Source organism: Trachinotus anak, unplaced genomic scaffold (assembly GCF_046630095.1).
Source record: "Trachinotus anak isolate AG129_WGS33_773 ecotype Australia unplaced genomic scaffold, CSIRO_AGI_Tana_v1 ptg000002l, whole genome shotgun sequence".
NCBI classification, from domain to species: Eukaryota; Metazoa; Chordata; class Actinopteri; order Carangiformes; family Carangidae; genus Trachinotus; species Trachinotus anak.
In genome coordinates this window covers 7,120,590-7,145,638 of record NW_027273853.1, presented here as the reverse complement: position 1 = coordinate 7,145,638, position 25,049 = coordinate 7,120,590, and the positions used below count along the sequence as shown (strand labels likewise).

At 40.6% G+C, this 25,049-nt stretch overlaps 2 protein-coding genes across 2 annotated transcripts in view; both read right to left on the bottom strand.

Moving 5' to 3' along the window:
* The window catches only part of ppm1h (protein phosphatase, Mg2+/Mn2+ dependent, 1H), a 39,254-nt gene extending 37,610 nt beyond the window's left edge, over positions 1-1,644 (bottom strand). Inside the window, exon 1 of the mRNA XM_071493195.1 lies at positions 1,253-1,644. Coding sequence (XP_071349296.1) covers positions 1,253-1,485 — 233 coding nt within the window. The 5' untranslated portion in view covers positions 1,486-1,644. The remainder of the gene's footprint in view (positions 1-1,252) is intronic.
* Positions 1,645-18,427: 16,783 nt separating this feature from the next.
* Positions 18,428-22,006, bottom strand: avpr1aa (arginine vasopressin receptor 1Aa). Its single transcript, XM_071493126.1, has 2 exons — positions 20,944-22,006; positions 18,428-20,214 (listed from the first exon to the last, which is right to left on the bottom strand). Exons 1-2 carry the CDS (start codon positions 21,890-21,892, stop codon positions 19,931-19,933), a joined length of 1,233 nt encoding a protein of 410 aa, XP_071349227.1. The 5' UTR covers positions 21,893-22,006; the 3' UTR covers positions 18,428-19,930.
* Between the last annotated feature and the right edge of the window lie 3,043 nt (positions 22,007-25,049).

Sequence of the window (25,049 nt, the reverse complement as noted above, 5' to 3'; positions counted from 1 at the left end):
CCCTTATTTGTGAGTTTCTGAATTCAGGGCACTGCCGTGTCGCACACTGTGCAGTTAGGGTTGCCTCCAGGACTGAACTGTGACCTCTTTAGCTGTGAGCCAGCCTCAGCAACCGCCCGGATACTTTATGTGGGTCTGCATGAGTAGAGGCGACTGTGACTCTGTGGTCTCAGGCGAGAGACAATGATGACAACAAGGCTATGACATGTTTTTGAGTCGTGCCCAGTTTATGTAAACTACGTGTAATGAAAAGTAAACTGGTCTGTTTGTGCTGTGCATGCCGCTCTTACCTGCATGCAAATTCCATACTCACCTGTCCTGTTTGTTGCTGTCAGCATTACTCAGACTATCTCCCCACGTCTGCACTTTCTCATGTTCTGCCCTTCCTTTTTTTTTTTTTTTGCATGTGTGCTCCCCACACCAACAGCACAGTTTAGAAGTTTAGAAATGCTGTTTATGATTTGACCATTTATAATACAACACAGACAGTTGGCAGGAGGAGGCAGGGAGCCAAATGGATTGATGCGATATCAATAATACAACAGATGGTCTTAGATCCGGTTGCGATTCTGGTCTCAGGTAGATTATAAAGCAGGGGGAGGAAGACAGCGTCTGACACAGCAAACACTGACTGAGCAAATACCGAGCAAAACCTGCTTTTCAATACATCTTAAGCATCAGGTTTCACTGTTTTTACAGAGAGTGATTAATATTAAGACTATGCAGGCAGGTAACAGGTAAAGTGGAGAAACTGGTGACTAATTGCGGGAGCTTTCCTGCACAGCCTCATGGGTAAATAAATACCAATACAACATGTCACATCTATTTAAAAGAAAACCTTATCTGAAGGAGCAGGTTATTGCTGATCTCATCATAACAAAAATCATTCTGATCTCCTATCTTACAGCGAGTCTACACCAACTGTGCTTTGCATCTATATTTGCATCACAATAATAATGGTGCTATATGGCCACAGAGACTTGATACAGCGACCTGATCTGTTTTATGTGCGGTGTGTGAGGGAATATATGGGGAAAGGCCAGCTGCTACGCCCTGTCTTAATAATAATTTCACACAGGCAACACATGAAGCCTGCTATAATAACACAACATGATAACAGCGGCTGGTGTTTGCGTTTCCGCCCTGGTGAGTGAGCTCAGTGGTCCACTTCTTGAGGATGCTGTGTGTGTGTGTGTGTGTGTGTGTGTGTGTGGCTGTGCGAGGAAAAGATGGACGCGCACAGGTTACTCACTCTGCGTAGCCGGTGGACCACGGCAGCCGCTTGGTCTCCTTCAGTATGAGGATCGGTCTGGCGATGTGATCCGCCGAGCACTCGATCTCGTCCGGCGAGAGTCCCAGGAACTCCGGTCTGCTGTACGGGAATTTCAGCGGCAGATCCGAGCCGCCGGGATGGTCTCCGTTGGAGCCACCGGCCATCACACCTCCCATGAAACTGGCCACCGCTGACTTCACCCGTGTGAGCATGGTCCTGCTGCAGCGTGCGTCCAAGCGATGCGATTGCGTGAGTCTCCCCCCGCCCGACAGATCCCCGCACAGCGACGCAGTTTTGCGGCGTGAAAGGTAGACACACAGCGGCCGTGGAAACTCATCCGGCAGCTCAGAGCTCCCTCTGTGAACACGGAAATAAAAGCCACACACACACACAGAGAGAGAGAGAGAGAGAGAGAGAGAGCGCTGCACGCTGGTCATGTGACAAACCGGTTGCTGCTGGTGGATTTGGTCGCACTGGCATCTGAGTGAGCAGCTCACTGTTGACAGCGCTGGAGGTCAAAGGTGCGTAATCCCGGAGTGACGATGACATCCTGGGCAAGGTCCCATGCTGACCCACGACCTGAAGAGAGGATCTTCATTCACGTAACACACATTAGCACTCAAACACATTAATCACAATTACAGTGTTACATTTATCTGTAATCATACAGTAATATCTCCAAGAACACACCCCCACTGCTCTATAACTAATAATATGAACTACTTTGAATATTTGTCGTGTTTTGACTTTGTTGTAGCCCAATATTGAGTTAAGAATCCTTCCCTGTACTGTACCACAGACTGGGCTTGTCTTGGTCATTTGATGAAGGAGACAAAATGAAAGAATGACTCTGAAGTATTGTTCTTACACCAAACAAAGAAATGTTTCATGTTTATATGTTATATGGGCCATAGATGGGAAGTCATTTGCATGTGAAGAAATGTACAATATGTTATCCTACATGTTTGGGGTCTATTGGGGTCTATGAATTCATAGACATGTAATTCCAATGCCAAAAATTCAAAAAAATACAGTTCATAAAACAGATGGTCACAGATGTAGAACATATGCAAAAATGGTTTACAGCTGGGGTCTCTGAGACCACAAACAGAAGTAATGTGTAATTTTCTGCTGTCATCAACAACTTATTCACAGGGATTTGGGAACTGGGAATAAAATAAAAGGAAGAGACAGTCTCTCTCTCTCTCTCTCTGTCTCTCTCTCTCTCTCTCTCACACACACACACACACACACACACACACACCTACATGCACACACATACACACACACACACACCTATACACACACACACACACAAAGGAAGACAGTGTGAGTGCAGTCAGCTGAGATTGGCATGCTCTCTGTTACACTGGTAATTAGATGAGTGGACAACCAAAAACTGAGCAGAAGCCAAATGAAGAATTTATAATATGGAGTATAACTTGAGGCACAATAATAATAATAATAATAATATGAATATTAATAATATATAAATAAAAGTAATTCATTCAAAATATTAAGTATATTTTAAGTCTGTTTAAGGAAGAGGTCTGAGACCTGATACTGACTGTGGCAGCCTCATTTCCTCTAACTGAGTTCATTGTAAACTACAGTAAAAATCTGGGCTCTGATTTTAGCACAGAGAAATCGGCTTTTTTTTCAACATTCACCACAATAATTCACTTTAAACCTGCAAATATGACACACTGTGCAGCTTTATGGAACATCATGTGACTTTCTGTTGTTGCTTTAGTGGTCCTGTTTTATTTTAAATTCTTGTTTCCATTTGTTCTGGCCAGGGAGTTGGTTAAAATCTGACTGACTGGGCGTTCAGCCAAACCACTGGGACATGTGTCTAGACATCATGAACTTGGAGCTGCATTTTGGAGAAGTAAACTTCACAAAATGATCTGTCATACAACACCACAGTGTGCAGAGCAGCCAACCCACCGATCAGACTCTCTGGCTTCTTTCTGCTCGTGGACCGGTGGTGTTGAAAGGTGAAGTTTAGAATCATGAGCGCGTTTAAAAAAACACTCTGCATGTAATGATAAAACGACTGTCACATATTGGCACTGTCAGACTCAACTGGGAATTGATTCAAATCCATTTAGTCCAAATATTCACTGGAAAGAAATTAGCTTTTTGCGTAGTAACGGCCTCTATCAGCAACCCATAAATCAAATTTAGTTTGAATCGACTGAGAGTTGGCAGATTTCTGATCAGCCTACAAATAAAAGTGCACTTATTCAACCTCATAATCAAAAGCATAACTAATTTAAGACACTATTCACATCTCTCATGATAATGTGTTTAAGTCCTTATATGCACTTTAGTTTATAATCTCTGCTCTTTACCATGTCAACACCTAGTCATGTGCTTTCTAATAATTCTCCAGTTATGTAAGAATTACTTATTTGCTTTAGGTCTCCAGTCAACCATGGCCAGATTAACGCTTTGCGTCAGGGCAAAACTTTACTATTATCCCCTACTGCCCCCCCGACAAACTCAGTAGTGACACCAGTGTACTCCAGGAATACAACACTGTAATTTCACTGAATCCATGAATATTGTATCTAGGAAAGTTCCCTGTGTGAGCACCATATAAACTAAAGCAATAAATGTCTTAAAATCAGATGTTGACATCGGGCTTAAAATACATTTCACTCATAAACAATACACACAATGAACCTCACATATAAAAAAAAAATGACATTGTATGTGCATGAGATTTTTAGATATTTAGCATAGTTTTACAAATACAAAGCTAAATGTGAAAATTATAAATTCAGATGTAATATATGTAAAATAGACATGTGTTTTATCCCTTTATATGATTCTCATATAAGCATACTAAATATGGTGTTGGGACATTTCACATAAAATTTTACATTGATATTTGAAATGTAAAATTTGACTTGTGAAACCATTAATTTTTCATGTGGTTTTTGTTTTTCTTGTGCATCTGTGTTTTAAAAGCCCTTGTGGTCTGCTAAAAGTCTTCCATGCAAGTTTCATTTTTCATCATTATAACAACAAAATATTAAAAACAGTGTTGTGTTTTTGTGGTTATGTTTAGACATCTTGCACTTGTTTAACCACAGTGAAAGGATTGTGGTGAGGATGGGACAGGATATGAACCTCAACCACAAGTCATATGTTTAGTGCTCCAGACCCAGCAAACACTTATCTGTAACTTTTCACTGTGATATGATATTCACTTGCTTCCTGCTTTGGAACAAGGTTTGTTTTTTGTTTTGTTTTTTTGACTTGTTTTTTTTCTGTGTAGTGTGTGGCTTTCTGGAGAAAAGAAGACAAGTTCATAGTACCTCATTTCACCCCAGCCTCAATATCTTCAACCTCCATGTGCTTACACGCCCATTAAAACTGTGAGCTCACTCATTATACAGAACGTCTCCTGTGAAAATGAATGAACTCCAATGAAAGCAGAGTTGCCAAATTGGCAGACTATATCTAATCAATAATTCATGAATTTGCCAGCAAAGAGCTCCACTGACCTAATTACACACAACCAGCCAGTCTGTGAGCTGGTATGCAGGATGTGATATACTCTACCTCAGGACACACAGTCATCCATAGTCAGTAAAAATGTACCAGAGCACTAAATGGGGCACTGATGAATCTGTAGTGGCCAACTTTTTACATGTAATCTGGTGAAATATACGTTTTGATAACATTTAACATATAGTATGTTTAACAACCACTTCATCCTGATGTTGAGTATTTATTACAGTTCTGAGGCTTTGATTTAATAATTCATTTTAGACATTTTGGTGCCACAATTTGAACCAAAGCCACCAAAGTCATTATGATTCATCTTTCATGATTCATTTTCAATCTTGTATATTTATCTGTTTGAGCAAAAGTATGTGGACAGGGGGTGTACTTTTAGTCTGGGGCTGTTTTACAGAGAATTAGGGGAAATCTTTTGCTTGTGGCAACAGTTTGGACAAAGTCCCTTCCTGTTTCAACACAACAGTGCATAAAGAAATGAATTTCCCAGTTTGATGTGGAAGACCATGACTGGCTCGAACAGAGTCCTGAGCTCATCTCCATTAAACACATTTTTTAAGTGAATCTAAATGAAAAACATGACTGCGAGCCAGGCCTCACCACCCAACATCCGACTTCACTAATGTCTGATCTCAGTCCCAAAGTCTCATAAAACCTTAGGCTGTTGTAGCAGCCGACTAATGCACATGGATTTGAAAGTAGATCTTCACCAATCAATATAGATGTATTGCTTTGGTGTCCACATCCTTTGTTTGGTGTCTACATACTTTTGGCCATGTTGGACATACAGGTGGCTGTGACACTGCCATTCACAGAGCCATGCCACATCAGATGAAAACTAAAATATATTCTTTTGTAAGGCATCTGTGTAAAACAAAACTAAATCACTGAAGGGTCACCTAGGGAACGGATAAATATCTGAACAGCTAATCATATACCTAAAAACTTAGGTTGCCAAAGACTGTTTAATGACTTAAGTTTCCATCTCGCTCTCATTGCAGCACATCAGAATTTCAATTTTGAACCCTGTTTTACTAGAGGTGTATAAAACACCTTCGGCTTTAGTCCCGGGCCGAGGGACAGTGAGTGAGAGAGAGTTTACTGGACACAACAACCACGTTATCTGGAACAAGGGGAAGCACCTTAAAATCAATTCTATAGGTTGCAGGCGGCCTCTGAAGAGATGAGAGCATGATATAAATTTGCAATAGCAGTTGCGTAAGATGAAGGGAGTAACAGTGACAATGTTCTGTAAGAAGCAGAAGGCAATTTACAGTAAGTGAAGTTCCAAGTCTGCACTTCAAAATGTAAGTGGCACGATGGTGGAGTGGCTATCTACTGCAGTTCTACTGAAAGCTATTACAATAGCGCAGAGTGTTTCTATTTTTTTGTCGACTTCCTGAACATCATCTCCCTCCAGCTCTGTCTCTGTCTTAGTCATCACAGGATTATGATGGTGATGGAGGGGTCAAGATGGCTTGCAGGATGTCATACCAGCCTGTGTGTGTGTGTGTGTGTGTGTGTGTGTGTGTGTGTGTGTGTGTGTGTGTGTGTGTAATCAGCCTGCCAGTCCAGCTGACGGCTGACTCACAGATGGACACAGACGGCCACCCACACACACTCGTAGCAGAAAATAATCTGTGTTCATGGGTGATCACAGAGGCTGGTTTTGTGTGAGACAGAGATGATTCAACAGAGCATAATGTCAGCACTGCTTACATCTGTCTTTTCACTTCAGTCTTTAATCTGAGACCTGACAGTATGCAGACCTGACACACTGTTTGTGTTCAGCTGATAGGAAAAACAGCAGCGGCTAAACAGCCTCTACATCCATTGGTAGTCGCAGTGCTGGTACTGCTACAACAGCTACTGCTGCTGCTGCTATTAGCTAGTACCGCTAGTTCTGTTATACTAGAACTACCATACTATTGCCACTACTTACTAATGGCCAGTTATAGTGGCAGAAGTGGATTTTTCCATATGCCATCTCAATGATATAGAAAGTTAGTTCCATTTTGGTTTTTACTGTCCTTTTTACACCAAACTACACCACGCTATCAGAAGATAAAAACCTCAGTTGATTTTGTGGAGACTCAGTTGACAGCTCATTTAAATGAGTCAGTTACTATTAGTCAGAAAAAAAGCCCTTAATCAGGATAAACTGTAGGTTTGTAGCATTTTTTGTGTGTTTGTGAATTTATTTGTAACATAAATAAGTTATTTGAAAGTATATACAAAGTTGTAAGTGATTTTGTTATCTTTTGGTTTGTTTTTATGTGTAATTGGATGATGTATGATGCATGATTTTAATGTTTGATAGTTCTTGTAAATGTGGGATTTGTCAGATGTTTGGCATGACACAGCAACAAAAACAAACAAACTTAGTGTGATAGTGATAGACTGTAGTCATGATTTGTATGTAACTGCTGCTCCATGAGGTCTGAGGTTTTGTTTTAATGATGAGGTTTTAATTCAGAATCAAATAAACAATTAGAATTAAACAAACAATAGACACTGGGATGTGAATAAAAGAGCCAAATACACGCAGGGAAACCACACACTGCTACAGCAACTACAACTACGATACTAGTACTCATACTAATAACAGTACTACTGCTACTACTGCTGCTGCTACACCGTATAATCTCACTGGTACCAGCGCTACTACTATAACTACAACACTGTTGCCATATTAGACCTACTTGTCTTTTACTAACTACTGTGCTCGAACATTTACTTATGTTTTCATTAAAGCAATAAAGATTTCAATCTCTATGGAACTGGTATGCATTCTGCTATTTGAGCATAATAGTAAAGCAATAAATAAATAAATAAGTAGATAAAGTAGAAAGAAGCGACCTGTGTACACAACCGACTCCTCTCTTATCTTTGTACTCTAGGAAACAAAATCACATTATTAAATAATCATTGGAGATGGTTCCAGTGAAGACTAACCCCAATCTGATGTCTGGTTGTTTTTTATGTTTTTTATGTAAATGTTAGTGGTAAATGAAATAAAACAAAATAATATAGTAAATGAAGACTTGTAAAACATTATGTCCCAGACTGGGGAGTTAAGAAGTCGGGATTGTATAGTGAGCCTTTTCTAAATATTGTATGAAATGTTGCCAGATCTCATCAGTCTAATTGTTCAGCTATTGAGGTATTGATTATGTCTGAGAGCCTCATCTGGTTCTGAACAGTGTTACTCTACTTTTCTCCACTGTCAGCAGATATTTTTGACAGCAATGAGACAATAATTAACAGCTAGTCCACTCCCGGCTACTAATTTGCTTCTGCTACCACTGGGAATATGGGATTATGGTGTGTTTCTGGGCCCTGTGATGGACTGGCGACCTGTCCAGGGTGTACCCCACTCTCGCCCAGTGTCAGCTGGGATTGGCTCCAACCCCACCCCCCTGCTACCCGGTTTCGGATAAAGGGATGGATGGATGGATGGTATGTTACTGGTTGCTATGGCAGAATCAGGGAGGGGATCTTAATTTGGTTCAGTGCATATTGCAGCACATCTGTAAGGATATACATTAGTAGCAGTATCTCTTGCATATCTGTACACATCTGTAGGAATTACTGGGCTCTTCTACTGTCATCCTAAATTGCTGTGATATTGATACTGAGCTCTGAAGCATGGGTTAGGAAAGCTGGCTCCATGCAATAAATTGCAAATTTTTTAATAATTAATTTCACATCCTTTTAGATTTTCATAAGTACTGCTAAATTTACAGTAATACTGGAGAGTGACCAAAGATTTCACAAATGTATTTCATAAACCAACTCTATATGTGTGTAATGTTTGTGTGCCACTAACAACAGGGGTCATTTTTATCAGGATTTATGGGTGGCTTGTTGTTTTAAACTCTGACCAGCAGATGTCACCAGCGTACTGAGAATCTTTCAGGAGAAACCTCCAGACTTTCGTCAAATTTCCAGCTCACCCCCAGTGCAGCTCATCACAATTTACATTTTCTTTACATTACATTTACATTTTACATATTAGTTGCCACATATCAGTGTATCCAGTGCACAGTCAAACACGTGTGTTTTTGTGTGACGCAATGAGGTGATAACATTACATCAGTCACACATCACCAACCGGGGCTGGTGCTGGCATTGAGCTGTGAATGTGTGTGATTTATGGGCGTCAGTGGGCCCAGATTCCATTCCCATCTGTCCCCTCAGAGAGCTGGGGGGTGGTCAGAAGCTCCACAGGGGAGCCTGCTCTCACCATTTGTTTCTGTTACGGCTTTCCTCTCCTTGTGATGAACAACACCTTCCTCCTGCAAATTTTATGTTGGGGGTCTGGCTCTGGAAAGAGTGACATGTTGTTGTGGTTATGCACATGTATGTGTTGTTTTCGGAGGTGTCTCAAACATATTCACAGATCACACAAGTGCATTTTTAATATATATATGTTTTTACTACTTTAAGGGGACATTACATTAAAAAAAACCCTATAATGTGTCACAGTTTGCCAAATAAGACTATCTGAAATCTCTAGTCTAATATCATGTTATAAGATTATGCAGAAACATATGAATAAAGAAAAATGATCAGAGGACATGATATTGTGTTATGGTTGCTCTTGTTTTTGTATCAAGTATTTCTGATCTGACTGTAGTGGACTTTGTGAGAAAGCTCCTTTGCAATATGTGATTTAGATTCACATTTATTTAGCAATTTAGTCAAGAAATTATTCATAAAAAACTCAGTCACACCACCATCAGCCTCATTATAACGAATAGCTACAACAGAGAAAATAACGTGTTTCTGCATTTTTCAGAAGAACTTCATGAATTGTTCTTATAGTCACTCAAATCATCATAAGAAAACAACAAGCAGAAGAAAATTACAACTTGATTGTATGGATATTACTTGCACAAAAAGCTCAAAAAATCCTAGAGAAAAAACATTGGGATGCAGCAAATTGCATCCCTGGGTAATGGTGCAATATCCAAAACATTCACATGGGGGCAGGGGATAACTAAAAAAATCAGTGTTAAAGACGGCCGTGGGCAATTTATCTCATAGTGTGATCATATAATTCAAAGGTGCAGTCTCATCTGATACTCATAAGAAAACAATAGGGTTGAAGAAATAAGAAAACCATTGGGTGCTAAAATGAGTTTCAGAAGAACAACCACTCCCTGAACCTCCATGTTGTGTTATTCTACGTTATCTAATGTATTTATGAAACAAGCATGAATATTAATTTCTATATGTCTAATTAGGTGTTTTCATATTGTGTTATCAATTATTTGTAAGAGTATCATTTTGGAGTCTTCAGGTACCTCATTGGCACAAATCACTGTAATAGGGATCCATGTGTATATACAGAGGTCAGGTCCAACTTCGTTTTGAAGAAACTGTTAGATGTCGCTTCTTTGTTCCTTTAAATTATGACACTAAAAACAGTCCTTGTATAACAAAAGCACATTATTATTATGACCACATTAAGAAACTTCTTTATTTAGTCAGAACCTCCAGAATTTTATTGATGCTATGCAAGCCATTAGTAGATCCTTTAATAAAAACATTTAGCTAAGAGACAATCATGTCAAATCATGTCATTTAAAGTGCCCTTCAGGTGACCTATACTGTACATATATACATATACTCTGAAACATAACATAAAGTAGATCACCAGAAGACTAGTACCAGCGTATCCTCTTTTACACTGGCGTTTTTTCATCACACAATGTGATATTGCTTTATGTCAGAGACCAGGAAGTGGGCTGTTGTTCCTCCACCACAAACAGAACTATGGTAATGGAGGATGGCTGAAATTGACTTTCAAGATGTTTTTTTTTCTCCAACAGAAAAGAAAAGCAGCAGCAGGAAGATGTGAGGACCACAAATACTAAGGTAACCCATCACACATTCCAGCTGTTGAGCTCTAGTACCACTGTAGAGCAACATTTTGATGAGGGGTCCCTGTTCTGGACATATAATGTGGTCTAGTAGTGTGATCATTAGTATGCTTTCCTGAGACGGCTGGAGGGGTAATGTGATTGTGCAGAGCATGCATATGTGCACACATGATGTCCCTCTGTTTCACACAATTTCACAATGTCTTTTCTTTTCTTTTCACATTGATTTTTTTTTATCAGGGACCATGTATGAAATACAGGAAACATGCTTGTTCCACATTTAGCTACTAGCTAATTTCCATCTACGGTCCCTTGGCAGGTGAGGGGAACACAAAGCACAGAGCGTAACCCAACATCACCACTAGAAATAGGCCAACAACTTATTCATAACTATGCACACACACACATACACACACACACACACACACACACACACACACACACACACACACACACACACACAAACAGACACACACTTCATATGCACAAACACAGAACAGAATATAAATATGAAAATAGTGCATAAATGTTTCCAGCACTGAGAGGGGATGGCAGGAAAATGCCAAGAAATGTAGAAGAATGCGAACCAATGTAAACAAGTTGGCTTTCAAAGTATGAAAGGTTTTGTTAATGTTTTGTGAGGAAGGAAATGCAGTTAACAAATTCATACTTTCAAGATAAGTATGCATTCAAGGATACATACAATGCGTTTTGATGAGAAACAGTGAATGTAAACACAATTGTGTTTAAACATAAAGGTACATTCTTGACCTTAGAAATAGGAGTTTGAGGAAACAATGCCAATTCTCAGATATGACTGATTGTGACACGATTTAAAGATTTAGAAAAAGCTTGTAAATTGACCTTGAGTTGGGACTATTTTGTGAGTGGCTATTTCCAAGGTCAAGAATAAACTAAAATCTCTACACTTGCACGTCAAAAGATGAACTTCTTTTCTCTGGCCTCTGTTGACGAAGACCATGCAATATTGTTGAAAGCTATGGAAAAAGATAGGAAAGGAAGTATGAGTTGGAATTGTTTCATCAAATAACGGAGCTATTTGTAAGTTTGGCTGTTGCTACAAAGCCAATGTTAGCAGTAACAGCTGTTTACATGCCAGTCTCTTCAGCATCAAACCTCATTCCTTTACTCACCAAGAGTTGTCTCCTGCTGTGGAAAGCAACACCAATGTTAACTCTTGTCTCTATTACGTCTTTTCTTCTACTGAAATTAGCATGCTAACTTATAGCACATCTTGAACAACATCTTGTCACTTCCCGATAGTGACTCATAGTAGCCTCCAATCTGCCCTGAAGATGTCACGTTGCTCAGAGAGTAAATTATAGCCTCTTGTCTTGTAAATGCAACAATGGCCAATGAAGCGCTTGTCAAGCAACAATCACCACCACCAGCTCCTGGCAAGAAACCATGTTCAGCAGCAGAGAAAACTTGCAGTCCCTTCAATGCAACATTTGTTTTTTACGAATTCTAATATGTTCCTTTTGATTTGACAATGAAGGTTTAATGGACTGAATGCTACATGCAGACCTTAAACAGTATGCCAGCTAGTTTATATGTCAAATTAATAACACATTTAACCACCAAACTCCTACAGTGACGTAGCTTGTCACCTCTGCTTGTGATACCCCATGAAAAACTCGAAATCCAGTCAATTTAAACTGATGACATGCATATTTGAATGAGCACATTTGAAAAACTCTTCTGGTGTCTTTGAACATAACACAGAGTATCACAAATTATTAGCTTTGGACTTGACACCACATCACCCTGTTCACTGCTGGAACATGTGGTGTTAACCAGGCAGGACGGCACTAACAGCAACACCTAATCTCTCTCCACTGTTGACATTACTGTTCATAAATAAGGCTTTCATAATTAGAAAGGGTAAATTTTTCCCTGACCTGTGGGCATGAGCAGGAAAAACTATTGCAGTGACACTTCATTAATCATTGTCCACTGAGCCAATTTAGCCTGCCGTTGGTTTCTAGGCAACAACTCCACTGTGAAGGCATCACATATTTTGGTGGTTGCAGTGTGTGTTTGTGTGTCACTTGTATCTCAGATGATAAAGCTGCACATTGTTATGGGACATATACACATATAGATAATTAGAACACATTTATAGCAAAGGCTTTATAAGGGAACAATATGATCATGAGAACTTAAATATATTGCAGGATGTAAGTCTCTAAGGTGCAAATATACTACCAAATGTTTTTGCTTTCACACATGTTTTGGGTTGTTTATATTCTGTACGCATGGATATTGTGACATACAGAGACCACATGAAAGAGTAGATAATATGTCCAGCAGCCTCTCATTTCACCTCCCTGGCTCTGTCTTTGATTCCCACCTGGTATGGATGTTCACGGAGCAAGTCTATCATCTGTGTGCAGCCCTGATACGACATCATGCTGCGATCCTCTGGTACATCAAAGCACATGTTTGATTAATAAGGGCTTGATGTGACCTTTCCTCTTCTTTGAGGAATGAAAGTAAAAGGCTGTATATGCTAATAGCTCCATGAGGCTGTTTTAGTTTTCTCTCTATTTTTCAGAACAGGTTTTGTTTCTGATAATTAGTTATTGTTTTTATGGAGATAAAGATGATTGCTTTTTAGATCATTACCAAGCAGAGGAACAATGTAAGGTTTGGTCTGAGGGCAGTGCCAGAGAAAAGGTCATGTTTCCTAAAGCCGTCAGTATCCCTTAGTTGATTCCCCCTCCCTGACACCTTTCCGATGCTGCATGGAGGGCTGCATCCAACAAATTCAGCAACTTTCTGAAACGGACAATCCAACAATCGCACATTTGGTTGGCCAGATGTGTGAAGGTGAGACTGTAAGCAGCGTTTGAATTTCTCTCTTTTCTCACTCTCAAGTTCAAGCATGAAGCCAACTGTCAGCTTGTCTATTTTCACCATCACACTGATGTTCCACCTCTCAGCCTCACCTCTCACCTGTCACTGTTGTTCCGGTAATAAGCCAGCAGCAGAGGTAGCCACAGAGCTGGATCGACTTCTGTGTGAAGGGGAGAGCCAGAATGCTGAGTCAGGTGCTGTTGTGTTAGACGTCATGCTGGCATGCTATCAGAAATCACACAGGGCAGTGACATGCTGTTTGGAACGATGTAAACAAGCAAAACATAATGAGAGGTGTTTGTAAAAGGCCCATTTGTAAGTTTTCTCTGCTGCCGAATTTCTTGCTGAGAGAGGATGGAGGTGATTGTCACTTGACAAGAGCTTCAGCCATTGCTGTGTTTACAAGACAAGAGTTTATAATATGCCCTCTGAGCAGTGCTACGTCTTCAGGGGGGATTGGAGGCTTCAGTGAGTTGCTATTGGAAAGTGACAAGAGGGGCTGGGGCTAGCTGGTTAGCGTGCTAATTTCAGTAGAAGAGAAGATGCGATAGGCACAATAGATAACACTGGTGTTGCTTTTCACCACAGGAGACAGCTCTGGGTGAGCAAAGGGATGGGGTTTGATGCTGAAGAGACTGGTGAGTGAACAGCTGTTAATGCTGCTATGTAGCAATAGCAAAACTTACAAATAGCTCCTTTAATGGTAATTTAACAGGATCTCTTAAGAGTGGCATAAGTGGCCCTCTGAAGTGGGGGAGTGGCAGAAGCCTTCACCACTTCCCCACCCGCACTGCCACCAGTGTCGAGGCCTCCGTTAAGGGTCATCTCCAATTGGCTGCTATTTAAAGAACTCTATCCTTATCTCCCAAACTGAAGGGGTCAACTTCTTTATTAAATAAAACCTCTGTTCATTCATTTTAACCACTGTCTTTCATGATTGATTTATTTTTGTCACTATTGTATACAACCAAGCACGACATTATAAATGCTTTTGAGGAAGGATTGTTTGAGAGAGTACACCCTTATCTTAATATTTGAAGCACTGTTACAGCTTGCCCCTCTCTGTAACAGCAGGCTTACCACCCCTCCTGTGGCCATTCGGAACAGATGATGTGGTTGGTCAAACTGGCATTACCTCCATCTTAAATCCTCTGAACAGCGGATTTAGGAACATCTCAGACCCTAAGCCTGTCTCCTAAAGCCTAATGTTCAACAGAAAATGTATTTTGAAATAAACGTACAGTAGCACTGCCCAAATTGATCAAACAAATAACTTTCCCAAAGTATTTTCATCGTTTCATCGTTCATCGTTGAAACTCATCAACATGTGACTTCCACATAGTTTTTGTAGCACTTTGCTAACTACAAAATCCTCTGCTAGTGAACATAATCCATGCAACATTAAAGCGTCCTCCAAAATGTGTGAAGCATTTTGTAGTATGTGAATATGTTTCTAGTTCACAGGGTATACTGAGCTTTTCGGCTCAGCTCTGTATTGCATAACTGTCCCAACTAGATATCCGAGCTTTGTCACCTGAAGCTGCAATCAAGCTCACCTTGAGCTGAAACCTAATATTGCTATTGTGTTGCCGTGGATGCTAACATATGGACAGTCATCATAATTTTCCTTTAATTTATGAATAATTATACTGCAGACTTGAGAGACTCTCCACAAAAAATTCCTATGTACCCGTGTGTGTACAAATGACGAAAAATCTCTTAAATCTCTTAATTCTGTTTTTCCTTTGAAATATTAGCAGTGAAACACAGTAGACTGAGCCTTTACTATGATGTCATTTGATACAGTCATGATCTTGATTAGGACTCAGATTCCTCTGCTCCCCCTTTTGAGGACCTCAGCTTAAATAAAACCCTTTGCTACTAGGAAACAATAACTTATAGATACTGAGCTGACCTCGGAAATATGCTGACAGTTGAGGCTACAAGTAGACAATAGACATACAGCTGTATGCAATTTCTGTGAAGCAAAACGGTTTCGGCAGCAAAGTATTTGGACAAGATGAAAAAAAGTTATGTCAAGAAAACTTCCTCTGGATGGGTTGAAACATTACAGAAAACTAGGACAAGCTATATAGCTGCATTTATCAATTTTCCTGACGAGGGGGTGGTGTTGTGAATATGCAGTGATTTTGGGACAATAACGTTTGATCGAGTTCCAGATTTTGTGTACAAGCATGTTTAGACCTGTTTGTTTGTATGAATTGAATGGCCTCTAGCGAGCAATTAAATCACACAATACTACACAGAAGTGTGTGTTATTTTCAAGGCCGATGGAAGGAGAACAATGGAGCAGGAAGAGCGAGGCAGCGTTTTAATGGAGGGGGATACGCCAAGACTCTGAGAGGGAGCGCCTCGTCTCATCTGACTCTTCTGATCAGAATGTGAGGGGAACTTCCTGGATGAAAGACTTATTCATGTCCAGTCCACTAAAAACCAAGAGCAGTCTCATTCAGCCACGAGCTGCACATCTTCATTTGATAAAAATCATGATTGCTGTAGCGACTCTGTAAACACTTGCATAACTTTTTTTTTTTTTTTAAGACTGTTTTGTTTACACTGGCCTGCCAATAACAGTTTCTGTTCTGGGCTGAGAAAAGGCCAAGGTGTCAGGTGGAGGGAAGCCAGCTGTGGACACAATTGTCCAGATAGAAACGGAAAACAGGACTTGTTTCCCATAAGCAGAGCACGGTAGAAGTTTGTTTACTAACTAAGAAAGGAAGTATCTTCTCGGCAGTAGTCGCATGTTTTTCTCGTCTGAGGAATGCTTCGGATAGAGCACCATTAATCAGTGTTTTTGCCTGAAGTATTAATACATAAAACACACAAAGGACACACAAAGGATGTGAAGGTCTGTGTCGCTGTTGCTCTTCCCTGTCGGACCCATTTATCTTTCTTTACTCCGTTCATCTCACCAGCAGCACAATATGGACTGTATGAGAGACTATATAGTGAAATAGATTTCCTGATTGATTTTCTTTTTTTTTTCCTTTGGTGTCGTCGCAATGATGAAACTGATAAATTGTCAGAGAGTTGATACATTTTAGACACAGAAATGTATTGAATGGGAGGAATGTGTCTTTTTCCATCAGCAGAAACTTCAGAGTTGTAGCTTACTGGTACAAAGAGCCTCTTTTATGGCAATTCTACTTTTTTTTATGATAATATGATCTGTCTGTTTTCTGGTTGCCCAAGTTCGTTTTTCAAACTGTCTGGAGAGTGACTCTGTCACTGCCTTCTGAAGTATTTGTTCAGTCTAGAGTCTGACTGATGACCTTAGCCCAGATCATGTTCGTGTGGCCAGCCTTTCAGAGGCATTTTGATGATTGACATGAATAATGAGATGCAGAGCAAGTGCTACACTGGGAATTTGAGATATGTCCATCAGACCTGCAGGGATACTTCTTCCAATCTGCCTTAAGTAGGGATTGTTACTGCATGATCCCTGTTAACACCGACTGGGACTTCCAGATGCCTGTTTTATTCTCTTTTATATAGCTGACAATGACCACCCCCATCCTGTACGGCAGATCTGGATTTACTCTTCCTGTGTATATGGGAGGTTGGGGGGTTGTTGCTGTGAGGGAAATCCTTAAAAATGCAACTGTATACTGTACCAGATTTGTACCAACTGATAAATGACAATGTTATCTGTGGTGAGTAAGGTAATCCACAATATTAAAATTAGTTATTGATGCCATGAAGAGTAGAAAACTTGTTAGGTGAAGTAATATTACATTATTGCATTATTCAGTTGTGATTCCATAAGAGGTGTGGCATATTTTTTCTCCAAGAGACACAATAATGTAATAACTCAATTTTGTAATATAATTATGAAATGTTGAATGAAATTATGTTGGAGTCTAATCAGCAAAAGTGTCAGTTTGCCAAATTACAGAAAAAAAAAAGTTTTGCCTGTCATCCTCAGAACATTGAAAAACAAAATAAAAAAATAAAAATTAAATTAAATTAAATTCACAGCAAAGCCTCTTTCCAGGAAAACTGTCAATTACTCTCCATTTCCCTGACCACTTTACTTTGGATCTAGTTTCTCCCAAAGAAAGAGTCCCTGTGAAAACTGTTGACTGTGTACTTTGTAGATCGTCCAGGGTAACAGAGGCGTTGTTTCTATAGAAACATAGTTGCTGTTGAGAAATAGTTTGGGAAATATGCCTGTTCACTGTCAGGCTCGGAGTTAGACCACACTCATGACGGCATGGTAAATATGATGCTCAGGTTAACGTAAAGACTGGAAAAAGTTAGAAACTCAATAAATAATACCTTACACCTTATATGTTTAATCCGTAACTGGAATTGATTTTATTTTTAATTTGTAAAATGTCATTTATCAATGTTGTCGGTTCCAGACAGAGACAGATATCTCAAAACCTAACCTCAAAACTAAAACCAAAGTCTTTTCATGGCTAGAAAACACAAGTAAGCGAGAAAACGTTTTTTACTCTGCATCTGGCCCTTTAATGTAACAATGACGTTATTTTTTCCACTCAAAACACTGTAGTAACAAGTTAAAGGGGCTTTTACATTATGCAGTGCTATTAGATTATCTGTTGATTTGATCTGTTTTTTTGAAGCCTGTCATTAACAAAACGTTTGTCTTTTTCACACTATTTTCAATTGGAAGGTCGTACTGTTGCACAATCCCAGATCTTGGCAAGTTTTTAGGGCTTAGATTGGCTGGAGATGTAAGTGTGAATTTGCTCAATTCCTCAAGAAAAATAACACCAGAAATTGCTATGGCTGAGTAGCAACTGCACGAAGCAGCAACATCTGTGTTGCGACTGAGAAAACAGGAGACAAAGCCAGTGTAGTATTCAGTACATTAATACTTATATTTCAACATACATTTATAAGATATTTTGATTCTTTTCAATGTGCACAAATCATTACAGACAAATAGAACTTAGGTTGAACATATTTACATATATTACTCCTATTTACAGATATTCAAGTGCCTTTTATGTACAAATATACTATACAGTCAGAAATAGAAATATCTTGATGCAATAAATTTTACATGTTCTTCTGGGGGTTCCCAGGGTGGTCTGAGAAACATGATGGTGCTGTACATCATTTTAATGTGCAGGAAATTGTTTTTGTCTGGAGTGCAAATGAAGCCAAAACACAAACCCCCCCAAGTGGTGCAGGATGTCAGAGAAAGAAAAAAAAGAAAATCAGGAAGCGTGTTGATGTAGTGTGTGTGGAATGTGTGAGCTTCTCCTCAACGTTTTGTGAAAGCAGTGGGAGGGGTCTATGGGTCGGTAGGTAAAGGCTCCATCTGTGACCAATCTCATTTAACCAAAAACCCCCAGCAGCCCCTACTCACCCATCTGCGTGTATGTGTATGTATGTGTGTACGCGCGTGTGTGTGTAGGTGAAAGTCCTGCTATTTCCCATCTGCCCCTGCTGAGCAGAAGTGAAAGCCGTCCACACAAAGGGCTCCCTGCTACAACATGAAACCAATCCTTGAGCAAATTATAAATATATGGACGCTCCCAAAGGCTCAATTGATAAATGTAGCATAAACCCTACAACCACCTTTTTTTTTTTTTTTTGTGAAAGGTGAAAAGTTTAAAGCAGATGTTTCTTTTACATAGCCCCTTTAAAAAATCTGGTTTGGACAAAAACAACAGAATGGTAGGCTAAACACAAAGGACGAGGTGTCTGCCTCAGTTACTGAGAGACCTGCGGTCTGGAAGATTCGTTTACCACCACCACACACCGTCTGGCTGCTATACGTGAGTTTTATCTTTGCAAACACTCTCACAGGAAAGGGTGTTCGGCGGCACTGCACAGAGAAATAACCACCAGTAAAAGCACCAGTATTCCTGGAAAAGTGCTTTCTCTTAAAGACACAAAAAGAATTCATGCTGGAGCTCGAAAAACCTCTTCTTGACCACCTGAGGCTGAGTTTTACAACTAAATTCAACAAAATGATGCAAATGTGCGGCTAGGACTTTTACCAACAATTGTGGGGATATAAAAACATTATTAGCAAACCTTTGCAATTTCACTTCCTTTTCTATTTTTTTCTTCTTCTCATATGAAAAATAACTAATTCGTACACAGAATCCAGCAAGAAGAAACAGGACGTATTTCCATATTTTCTGTCACTGTTGCAAATTCTCGATCTACGTCACATATCTTCACTCTGTTTTATGTTTTCCATGGAAAAAAAACTTGGTCTGCGTTGTGGGTTTGGAGCGTGAGGGACATTTTCAGTCAGTGTCAGTCATGTCGAAAGTTAAGATGAGCTCATACTGCTTGTGTACCTTGTGTTCATTCCCGGCCCGGTAAACAGAGTCGTCTGGCTGCATGTTTACTCTGTCTGAATGGAGGACTTTGGAGAATTGTCCAGCTCCCTCCAGTTGCCAGTGCTGCCCGTAGGGCTCCGATTGGTCATCTTCGTCAGCAGCGTTGTTCTGCGGATGCTGCTGTCTGAGTCCTCCTTCTTGAAGTCAGTGTTCGTTTTGAGGCAGCAGGAGAAGCAGTGAACAAAATCCTGGAGAAGGTGACCACTGAAGATCATGTATATCCATGGGTTGCAGCAGCTGTTGAGACTGGCAAGCAGCGCAGACAGAGTCACTGCTGTGTTCTCAGAATCTAGAGAACAGAGAGAGGAAAGGGGAAAGGCATGATTAATCTGCAAAACATCTGGTCCAGGCTCTGCTGCAGAAATGCCTGACTAAGTTAATTCATCTGGTGTTGATGTTCTTTACAAGAGAGAAACTCTGTCAAATGAACAAGTTCAAAAAGTTTCTCACAAATGTTATTGTTTCTACTGCAAATCAAACTTATTTTAAGACTTTTTGAATCAAGTCTCATTTGTAAAATAATCTGCCTGGTGGGCAGAGTGAGTCTACAGCTGTGTAACAATATTCCCTAATAGCAGTACTTATTTAACATTTTAAACAGAATATAAGATTAGACTTGGTGTAAAGTGAAATGTTTTCAAGAGCCCACAGCTGAGGAGACTGAAGTGACAGATTTCTTGCCCCAAACTAACAAGAGCGTTTTTGCTGTGAAACTTGAAGGCTCAGTGAAACGCAAAAAAACATGAGACGCTGTGAGCAAAATCTGTCTAAACTATTTTAATTTTATAGTTTTTATTCATATTTACCTTATGCATAAATTTGTTTTTTTGTTTGTTTGTGTATTTTTGCTTCTGCTTTTTTTTTTTTGTATGCCAAATAAATCCGTGCGTAAAGACTGTGCGCACTTGGATCTGTGCTATCTATGCTGTGTTATTCTGTGGCTGTATATCCTACAGCTCTAAGTGCTTTAATTAAGTCATGATTAATACATTTCTAGTTTGCTTTCTCCAGCACTCACCAACCCACTGGAAGTTCTCATCCCACACAGACCACATCTGCACTGTGAAAAACGGCGCCCAGCAAACAATGTAAGCCAGAACTATCACAAAAGTCATTTTTACGGTCCTCAGTTTGGCTCTTGATATAGTCGTAACGCTGCTGACTGAATTCTTCCCAATCAGCCCGTTCTTGGCCGCGGCACCAGCTGTCGTTTTCCTTTTCTTGTATTTGATATTTTTCCATATGCTGTGGCAGATGAAGCCGTAGCACATAACGAGAATGACCACGGGCACAAGGAAGATGCCCACGGTTATCCAGGTGATGTACGCCTTGGCGCCCCATGGCTCGATGAAGTGCGCCCAGCAATCGTACACGTCCGAGCCGTTCTTGATCTCGCTCAGGGAGAAGATGAAGTACTGTGGGGTGCTGAGCAGCAGGCTGCACATCCAAGTGGAGACGATCATGATGTAGGAGCGCTGAGTGGGCTGCTGGAGGGTTTTCAGGGGGTGGCAGATGGCTATGTAACGGTCCAGGGTCATCATCACCATCATGTAGGTGGAAGCAAACATCCCCATCACCTGGAGGTGCTTCACTATCCTGCAGAGAAAGTCTGGACCGTAGAAGCGGAACGTGATCTCCCAGCACAGCTGCGGCAGCACCTGGAAGAAGGCGACCACCAGGTCGGCCAGGCTGAGGTGTTTGATGAAGAGGTGCATCCGCGACATCTTCTTCTTGGTGTTGTACATCGCCAGCAGGACGCTCACGTTCCCAATCACAGCAACCACGAAGGTGATGCTCAGGACCATGATCTCGATTTGGGCCACCTCCTCGTTTCTCGCAAACGGATCGGATCCGTTCGGGTGGACGGTGCTGTTTCCAGGCATTCCCATCGTCAGGTCATTAGTGGGACTGAAGACCAAAGACAGGTTCCCCCCACTCAGCAGCAGCGCGTAATCAGGAGTGTGCATGGCACTGCCCCTCTGTGCGCCCTAGCAGATACAGTGCCAGAGGGGCTGCGAAGTGCCTCTCCAATCCGTATAAGGAGCTACCTGATGCGCATAGAGAGGAACCCGCTACTCTGTGACTTGTGGCTGCTGTCGGGCTTTTTTAAACTCGAATCAAATTTCAGACAGCGTGTGCGTAAAGCGCATACACTGTAAAAAAATAAAACACCATAGAAAGTTTTTTGGCGTGGGGATGAGCCCAGATTTCTCCCCAAACTTTTCAATTAAAAAACAAATTCGATTTTTAAGTTTCCACTGCCAGTGAATTAGTTTAAAGATGCATTTTCTTGAAATTGCTCTCACATTAGAAACCTAGGGAAATTAGGATGAGTATTTTTTGCAGTGTGCAGCCTAGCCCTTCCCCACGGTGTACACAGCCACCACATCGACAGCCTCTCCCGCTTGGACCACATGTTGAGAAAGCAGCTCTGTGTGCATTGAAGTCAAAACAACACAATTGCAAAATTCCAAGGGAGTAAGTTGAGCAACACAGCAAGCAGTAAATAGTTGAAGTAACACTATAAAATGTTTCCAGTGAAACGCTGGGTGAGTCAGTGGCATCCCTTTGTTGACCTCAATTGAAAATATGCAATGTTTTTTCTAATGTGGCTCTTGAACTGCGATGCTGCCTTTAGTCTACTTCAATAGCAATGTATGGACCAACACAAAGGAATGTTGTTTGCCTTCACCTCTGCACAGTGAGGCCACAGACAGGCAGTGATGAAGCCTTTAAACCTGTTGCTGGAGGAATCACGGGGCTTGATTTATTCAGGTTCAGTGTTTCCTATTTAAAGTCACATTTCAAACTGAATGGCACAGTCAAGCTGCAGGAAACTAGCTGTAGCCTGATTATTAATCAGCCAATTGACCCCTTTTCCACTGCCAGTGGAATTTGCCTTGCTGATCGGACTGAGGACACACGACTGCAAAGAGCGATGTCATCACATGCACTCACAGGGCACATACACAGAAGCAGTGCAATGAGAGTGAGCTGCTAGCTACTGTGCAAACTGGTAAAACAGATCTGAACTGCTGGTTCTTCTGTAACAGTGTTGGAGCGTCCGTGTGAGACACTCTGATCAGTGATTGTGTGTTCTTAAAACTTATTTCAGGGCTGTAGCACACTCTTTCATCCTGGAGGACAGTGTAGACGTGGTGCTTCTGGTTTAACAGCACCGTGCTGGGCAGGCGACAGGTGTGTCTAAAGTGTCTGTGTGCTCAACAGCAAAAGGGGCAAAAATGAGTGGGTTCACCTGGATGTTGTGTTTACAATGCCAATACAATACAATGCCATTCGGAACCAGAGCCAATAAATGCTTATACTGCACAGTCATTTAAAATGAAATTTAAGGTTTTAAAAAGTCTTCACACACAACAAACATATTTAAACCAATTTATTGGTCACAGGATTTTTTTCTCATTTTACTTTAGGTTTCAGTATCCTGTCAGGTTTCAGTTTTTTTCTTATTGGTTTCCAAATTAAGTAAGAAAAATTGATATTTGTAAAATAATCTGCCTGGTGGGTGCAGTGACTCAGCTGAAGAAAAACTGATAAAGCAAATGAAACTGTGTAACACTATCATCTAATAGCACTGTTTTTTTAAATGTAACTTTTCAGTGCTTTGATCACCACAAAAAAAAAAAGAGAAGATAAGAAAATAACAATTAAAAAAAAAAAGATTCCATTCATCCTGAACATACTGGCATGGAAGCAGAAATCTCAGAGGCAAATCAATACTTAGAATCTACTGATACACATTAAACCTTGTTTCAGAAGTTCACTAAAAGGTTCTCAGTGTTTGTTTTCTAGAAATTTCAAGTTTCCACATCACACATTATGTGTAACTTTATTGTGTTGGACTACAAATGGCTCAGAATCATGTTGACGTGCACGTCTTCAGCACTCTGATTTAAGATAAGCACCCCAGTGAGTCCATCAGTGAGCACACATTTCCCCCTGCAGCAGATGACTGTGAAAACAGCCTTCTAGTGTTAAACTCTGCCTTCATCATTCCGCACAGCAACGGTCTAACATTCAAGTAAATTAACATGTTTCTGTGTTTAACATTTTACATTTTAACTTGACATCACCAACCGTCCCCCATCTTCCTCTGTCTCTCTCTCCTGGTGAGAGCATCCCTCCAGTCTCCACTCTTGCACACTTGTCCTGCAGTTCTTTACCTCAGCATCTTTAGTGACGCCGCCTCAGTTTCCAGGTGACCTGTAACAATGTCAATTTCTTATTACAGTTTCCATTGCGAAAGCACATGGTGGCTGTGGGCATCTGGCAGCTATTCAGCTCATCTGACCCATATACTGATAGTGAGGATAGTTATCTTTATTGTGTTCACATTGCATTTAACCATCCACATCTGCTGTGTTTCATTTCCGATGGCCCTTGTAGTGAGCGGTGCAAACTAGAACCCCCTTCCTAAAATTTCCTGCTGGCCGGTTGAACTGGCTTAGAGCTGTAATGAAGTTTTCTCAATTATCTCTGTGTCAGTCTCTGCTAATCTTCCCATCAGAACCACAGTGAGGGACATTTCTGATGCCCTGGGCCTTGACTAGCTAACCAACCTCTTCCCATGGGAGCCCTGTTATGTGTATTGATTTCTACTCCCTAATCCACTTTGTTACAGTCATTTTTTTTTTTATCCTGGGGGGTTTCAAGGACAGTAGAACGGATGTCTCCCTTCACGCTGGACTGAACCACGTTTTCTCTCATCTCCTCTTTTTGAAGATGTTCACCGGAGACGTCCTGCCCTTTTATTGCAGCTCCAGGCTTGGTTAGTTTCATCAGTGGCTACAGAACACGAAGACTTTGTTCACCATCCTCAATTGTGGATTGAGTGTCTGGGCCCGGGAATCATGGGAATGCATGTTGTGTCTCCAGTAGCTGAAGCAGTCAGTCTGAATCATTTCCGTGATGTTTCCCTTTTACTCACGGGCTTAAGGTTTTGTAAGAGCTGCTCAGACTCGCTGGGAACATTGAATGATTTTTTTTGTCCTTTGGGATATAGAGTCTTGTTAAAGAGTTTCCTCCTTTATAAAACAGATTGTCTTTCTTGCACGACTTAAATTTGTTATCAGATAGCGTTGTGAATATCAAAACATCTTCATC